General features: G+C 55.6%; 1 protein-coding gene across 1 annotated transcript in view; it reads right to left on the bottom strand.

Moving 5' to 3' along the window:
- The window catches only part of TTYH1 (tweety family member 1), a 20,672-nt gene continuing 13,519 nt past the window's right edge, over positions 1 to 7,153 (bottom strand). The window contains exons 7-13 of the mRNA XM_006897293.1: positions 6,659 to 6,734; positions 5,991 to 6,046; positions 5,757 to 5,849; positions 4,413 to 4,505; positions 977 to 1,119; positions 815 to 860; positions 1 to 79 (exon numbers count right to left, since the gene is read on the bottom strand). Coding sequence (XP_006897355.1) covers positions 41 to 79; positions 815 to 860; positions 977 to 1,119; positions 4,413 to 4,505; positions 5,757 to 5,849; positions 5,991 to 6,046; positions 6,659 to 6,734 — 546 coding nt within the window. The 3' untranslated portion in view covers positions 1 to 40. The remainder of the gene's footprint in view (positions 80 to 814; positions 861 to 976; positions 1,120 to 4,412; positions 4,506 to 5,756; positions 5,850 to 5,990; positions 6,047 to 6,658; positions 6,735 to 7,153) is intronic.

The raw sequence follows: 7,153 nt of genomic DNA on the forward strand, positions 1-7,153 counted from the left end.
GAAGGCGGGGGCCGGCTGCAGCCTGGCGGGGAGGAGAGGCTCAGATAGACGACTGCCACTGCACGAAGCGCTTGGATTCCTGCGCGCGGAAGGTTTGGGCTGAGGGGGCTGCGGGGAGACCTGGCGGTGTGCTGGGGTCCCGGCCCCTCCGTCCTCCTTCAGAGGGGCTCCAGGCCCCCAGCCCGTCCTCCCTCAGACCCGGGAGTGCCCCGGAACCCCTCCTCCCTCAGGCCTGAGAGTGTCCCCCAACACCTCTTCCCTCAGACCTGAGAGTGTCCCCCAACACCTCTTCCCTCAGACCTGAGTCCCCCAGACCCTCCTCCCTCAGATCCATTGAGTCCTGACCCACAGACCTTCCTCCTTCAGACCCAGGAGTCCCCCGGATCCTACCCCCTCAGACCCAGGAGTCCTTACCCCCAGCCCCTCCTCCCTCAGATACAGGAATCCCCCAGACCCTCCTCTGTCAGACCCAGCAGAGACCCAAATCCATCCTCGGTCAGACTCAGGAATCCTGACCCCCAGCCTTCTTCCCTCAGACATAGGAGTCCCCCAGGCAGGCCTTCCTGAGTCCGACTCAGGAGTCCTGACCCCCATATCTCTTCCCTCAGACCAGGGGTTCTGACCCTCAGACCCGGGGAGTCCTGAGCCCTAGCCCCTCCCTCCTTTATCCTCAAACTGAGGAGTGCAGAGGCCCAGCCCTCCTCCCTCAGACCTGAGAGTCCTGGGAGTCAACCTCCCAGCCCCTTCTCCTCCCTCAGACCCTGCAGTCCCGACACCCCCAGCCCCTCCTCCCTCAGACCCAGGTATCCAATACCTGAGGGTTGAAAGGGTCATCATCGTCCGTGTCATCATAGTCGTCACTGGGGTGGGAGGGGGCAGAGGCAGAGAGATATAGCACCGGGAGCCTTCAGGCGGCTGCACCCCCCACGTGTCTCCGGGTGCCCCCTCCCGCCCCCGCCGCCCCGCCCCCCCTGACCTGGGCGGGAAGAACGTCCAGGCGCGGGGCAGGCTGCAGAGGGCGGTGGCCAGCGCCCCCGCGGACAGCAGCGAGAAGAGCAGCAGGCAGAGCAGGCCCTCCAGGGCGTCCTCACACAGGCCGCGCAGCGCCGCGCCGTAGTCCTGGGGGGACAGGGGGTCAGCCGCGGCACCCCAACCCGACGTGCACCCCGCAAAGAGCAGCCACAATGCGAACCCCCAATGTACACCCCACAATGCATGCACCTCACAAAACACACTCCACAGCACACACACACAAAGGACACCCCACAATGCACTCTCCACAAAGGACACCCCACAATGCACTCTCCACAAAGGACACCCCACAATGCACACATCCCCCAAAGCACACCCCACAATGCATACACCTCACAAAACACACTCCACAGTACACACACAAAGGACACCCCACAATGCACTCTCCACAAAGGACACCCCACAATGCACACCCTCCACGCATACACCTCACAACACACACTCCACACCACACACACACACACACACACACACACAAAGGATACCCCACAATGCACACATCCCACAAAGAACACTCCACAACACACACCCCACAACACACATCCACAACACATATACCTCACAAAACACATCCCACAACACACACCCCACAAAGGACACCCCACAAAGGACACCCCACAATACACACTCCACAACGCACACCCTCCACGCATACACCTCACAACACACCCCACAACACACACCCTCCATGCATATACCTCACAAAACACACCCCACAGCACACACACCCCACAAAGGACACCCTATAAAGCATACACCTCACAACATGCACCCATAATGCATACACACCTCACAATACACATCTCCCACACAGCACACCCCACAACACATACACCCCACAAAGCACCACCCACAGCACACACCTCCCACAATGTGCACCCCACAATGCACACTCCTCATAACACACGCCCACAACACTCACACCTCACAAAACATCCCACAACACACACCCCAAGAGGACACCCCAGAAAGCACAACCCACGGTGCACACCCCCAGAAGACATATACCTCACAAAACACATCCCAAACACCCCCACACACAAAGGACACCCTGCAAAGCATACGCCTCACACATCCCATAATGCACACTCCACAACGCCCCCCCCCAACGCACACCCCACAGCACACACCCACAAGATTGTGACTAACAGAAGGCTTGGCAGGTGGGGGACCCATGTCAAAGTGCCTTGGAAGAAAGGCCTGGCAAACTGCTCGTGAGAAATCAGCCCGTGAAAATCATTGGGACCCGTTGTTGTTAGACACCCTCAAGTCTACTAGGACTCAGAGAGACTCCATGCACGACACAACTGCACCTTGTCCTGTCTCGCGTCACCCTCCCTGTTTCTGATACACTTGATCCCTTCAGTCACTCTGTCAATCCATCTTGTCGAGGGTCTTCCTCTCTCTCTCTGACCTTCCACTTTTCCCAGCAGGATGTCATTCCCCAGAGGCTGGCCCCTCCTGACAACATGCCCGAATTACTTGAGAGGAAGTTTCTTGCCTCTACGGAGCACCTGATTGCACTCCTCTAAGATAAGTTTATGTGCTCCATTGGCCACTCATGGGATATTCAATATTCTGTGTCAACACCACAATTGATCGGCATTGGTTCATCTTTGCTATTCCTTCTTCATTATCCAACTTTCAGATGCTCAGGAAGTAATTGAGAAGACCATGGCTTGGAGCAGGTGCACCTTAGTCTTTAAATGGACATCCTTGCTCTTTAGCATTTTGGAGAGGTCCTGGACAGCAGATTTCCCCAATACAATACCAAGAGTCCACTGGATGACAGTGCGTTTCGTCAAGAGGGAGTATGGCGCAAACAATTTGATGCTTTCTGCTGGGAACAGAAAGGCTGGAACTTGGAAGAAACACTTGGTGGTCTGTTTCCGGGAAAGGAGCCATTGAAAGCCCTTCTCTCACATACATAGGTTCTCAAGCATTGAGTCCACTCCAGGGCAAGGTGGTCCCTGGTCTGGGGGGAGGAAAAGGATAGGGGCTGAAGGTGTATCCACACCCCTTACAGGTCAGGGTAATGTTTCAGGACTTTAATCTGTGCACAATGGGAATCCCAGGAGGGTTTAATCTGAGAAAGCGCTGAGCGGATTTGGTTTTAAAGGGATAACTGATTGGTGCTGGGAGGACAGGTTCCTCCGGCAGAGAAGAGGTGAGAGCTGAGCATGGTGGATGTGGTGGGTGGGGTTCCACAGAGGTTTCAGGGGGAAACAGCCAGCTGAATTGTGGGAGGTTACGGCAAAGAGCAAAAAGCCAAAGGATATTTCTATAACAAAGACATAATGTGGAAAAAGCAATCAGTGTCACAGAGTGGAGGATGTGCAAGTTTGCAAAGGTTTTGGTCTGCAATTAAATAATAATAAATTTATATTGTTCTATATTATTTTAATAATAATAATTATTATTATTCTGGGTTTCTGACTTGAGCATTGGTGTCTGATACGGAGCCAGTGAAAGAGGGAGGGGTCTCTGCAGGATGCAAAGTGTTAATGTGCTTAGCTGCTAAAGGCAAGGATTGGAGGGTTGTCGCCCCAGAGGCACTGTGGAAGAAAGGCCTGGCTATCTACATCTGAAAAAAGCAGCCACTCAAAGTCTCATGGACCATGAGCCTGAGACCAGAAGCACAAGATGGTGTCCACTACCCATTATTGCAGCCACTGTGTTAGTCCATCTCGTTGAGGGTTTTCAAGCACGATGTCCCTCTCCAAGGAATAACCTCTCCTAGCAACATGCCTAAAGTATGTGAGAGACGCTTTACCACAGCTTGAAGGTATCGATTCTTCTTCCATATTCACCTATAGTCATCGTCCAGCCAACAATCAAGTAGCGTGGACAATAACACAAGGGATATACTCATTGCTTAAGACTATCAATCATCCAAGACAAAAAAAGAAAGGGCAGTGTTGGTGCACGAATAAAGCTCAGAAGGCAGGAAGGGGTAGGTTGGGATCGGTGGAAATGAGAATCACAGAGAGGAAGCAGGAAAAGTAGAGATAGTGTCATTAACGTCGCAAAAGAAAATGTGTAAAGGTTGAATGGAAACGTGATTGGCTTTGTAAACTTCCACTCAAATTCCAATAAAATAAAGAGTAGGAACTGACGAGAAAGCAGCTGATTTTGTTTGTGGAGCGTTCTCTTCCGAGTATTAGCAATCGCTGGCATAGATGCCTTTTTGTCTTCACCACAACCTTGCCACACAGGGATCAACGCCCTCGCTCCAGCTTTTGCAGAAATTCAAGCCCAGAGAGGATAAGTCACTTATAACATAGTCCAGACGGGCAGCGCTGGGATGCGAGCAAAGGTCCTTTTGCTGCTGGAAGGCAGGGGCTCTGGGAAGAGGGACTTGGGGAGGGGGGCGGGTTCACCTTGTGCAGGCCACGGCAGTGCAGCAGAGCCACCAAATGGTGGAAGTTTCCCTCTGTCACATTGAGTGTCTCCTCCAAGGACAGCAGAGGTCTCTGTGGTGGGAAGAAGGTAGGTAGAAGACAGACCACGCCCATAAACCGTACCCACGCCCCGTAGCCACACCCACACAGAGAAGCTCCGCCTCGACCTATAGGATCCACCTCTTTGTGCAGCTCCACCCACCCCGGGAAGCACTCCCTCTTCGCCACACCCTCGCCAAGAAGCACCACCTCAACCTATAGGCTCTGCCTCTTCATGCAGCTCCACCCACATCAAGAAGCACCGCCCCATTTTTACAGGCCCCACCCCTTCATGTAGCTCCGCCCACACCCTCACCAAGAAGCACCGCCTCTACCTATAGGCCCAACCTCTTAATGCAGCTCCACCCACACTGATAAGCACCGCCCCATTTCACAGGCCCCGCCCCTTTGCGTAGCTCCACCCACACTGAGAAGCACCGCCTCATTCCACATGTCCTACACCCCTGACTTCAGTGTTGAGGGTCAGAACTGACCTCCTATTGAAGGGCCCAGCCCCCTCCCAAAGGCCCCCTGCCACATCTAGCCAACGCACCCCACTCTGCCAGCCCTGATATTCTCTCAGGCCCTTGTCCATATCCTGCTGACCCTGAATTCCACCAGCCTCACCAGCATTCAGAAGACTCCATGCTTGACCAGTCCCATTTTGGAGGCTCAACCCACACTAAAAGCCCGCCCACACCTGAAAATATGTGGGATCCACCCACATTGAGTAGATTTACCCCCATTCTGCTATCCACACTCAGGATGCCCTACCTGTACCCTCCAAAGCCTGGCCTACACCTGATGGACTTAGCTACACCTACAGGTCCTGCCCACACCCAGAAAGACCACGCCCACAAAGATCAGATCACGCCCACTTGTGCAGGCCCTGTCCCTTCAGAAGACCACACCCATACATATATAACACCACGCCCACCTGCACAGCCCCCAGAAGGCCACGCCCACACGTACAGGCTCTGCACACATTCAGAAAGCCATGCCCATATATTATAGGCCCTACTCACAGTCAGAAAGCCACATCCATACCCAGGACCTGTCCATACTCAGAAGGCCACGCCCACAACGCAAGCCCTGCCCACACCCAGAGGGCCACGCCCACACAACCTAGAACCACGCCCCACCCATAGAAGGCCACGCCTACACATAAAGGCCATTCTCGCATCAAGGGAGCCACGCCCACACCCAGTCAACCCTTCCCATTTCAAAGGCCCCGCCCACATGGCACAGCCCCCAGAGCCCCCATCTCCACCTCCCCAAGTCCACCTGTGCAGATGGAAACTGGGGGACAGCTTCTCTCTCCAGACCCTGCAGCTGGGAGTGAATGTTGGCCAGAGCTCGCTGCGACAGAGTCAGCCTCTGAGGGAAGACAGGAGGGACACGCCCGGGTCCTCAGGACTCACAGCTTGGTGTCCTGACATCTTCCTCTCCCCCCAGCACCCCAAGTCCAGGCCCCCAGCCCCCTCTCCACACCCGTCCCCCTTCGCTCCCAGCCCTAACCTGTTGGAAGGGGTTGGAGACCGCCTGGTTGCAGAGGAAATAATAGTTCAGGATGTCTGAAGCAGGAAGGGAGAGGGGCACAGTCATGAGGGGCCCAGACCCCGAGACCCCTCCAGAGGAAGACGGGAGGGAACACCGCCTATCTCTCCAACCCATGTGCTGGTCACCCCGCACCTCAAGGACCCCTCTATGATCCCAAAGGCCTGTGGCCCCTGCCCCTGATCCCTCCTGCCTGACCCCAACCCGGACACGCTCTGGCCTCTGCATTCGCCCAGCAGAGTCCGATCTCTCTAACAGGTCAGTCGGAACTGACCCCTAGCTGACCCTCAAGCCGGTTTTCATGGGCTGTAGATCACATGGGAGGAGATTGCCCACCTTTCTCCAAGGGAGCAAGCAGCTGGTGGATTAGAACCCTATGCCTTTGGGTTGGCAGCGCAGCACCTTACCACTAGGCCACCAGAGCTCCCTCACTAACAGACAGTCACCTCATTTCTCTAGGGGGCATTTCTCATTTCTCCCTTGAGGCCCAGCTCCACCTCTCCTCCACGGGAAAGGGCGGCATTTGCGAGTGGGGGCAGGGAAATGGGCATATGTGAGGCCTCCCCACTCCATCCCAGCAAAGCCGGATACAGGGGACACCTGAGGAAAACCAGGCGGATCGGGGTCACCTGAGCTGAGCCCCGTCTCCTCTTGGGTCAGGTTCAGGACATAGGCATCTGGGTTGGAGCAGAAGTCGCTGAGGCCCTGAGGAAGGTGAGGGGAAGGGAGGGGCTTTAAGTTCAGATTTTACAAAGATGGGGCCAGGTAACTCCCCATGCCCCTCTAGTTCTTGGGGGCCAGGGGGGCCAGGACCCAGCCTTTCTCTCTCAGTCCAAGATTTACAGACTCCAGCCTCTCCTCTATCAGACCTGGGAGCCCAGGCCCCTTCTGGTTCAATCCTGGAGTCCATGGAGTTCTGACCCCTCCTCCCTCAGACCAGGGGGTCCAGGTCCCTCTTCCCTCAGACCAGGGGTCCAGGTCCCTCTTCCCTCAGACCTGGGGGTCTGGGCCCCTCCTCCTTCAGACCAGGGGGTCCAGGTCCCTCTTCCCTCAGACCTGAGGGTCTGGGCCCCTCCTCCCTCAGACCAGAGGGTTCAGGTCCCTCTTCCCTCAGACCAGGGGTC

This window comes from Elephantulus edwardii, unplaced genomic scaffold (genome assembly GCF_000299155.1).
Source record: "Elephantulus edwardii isolate Elephantulus edwardi_28Jun2011 unplaced genomic scaffold, EleEdw1.0 scaffold00208, whole genome shotgun sequence".
Classification (NCBI taxonomy): domain Eukaryota; kingdom Metazoa; phylum Chordata; class Mammalia; order Macroscelidea; family Macroscelididae; genus Elephantulus; species Elephantulus edwardii.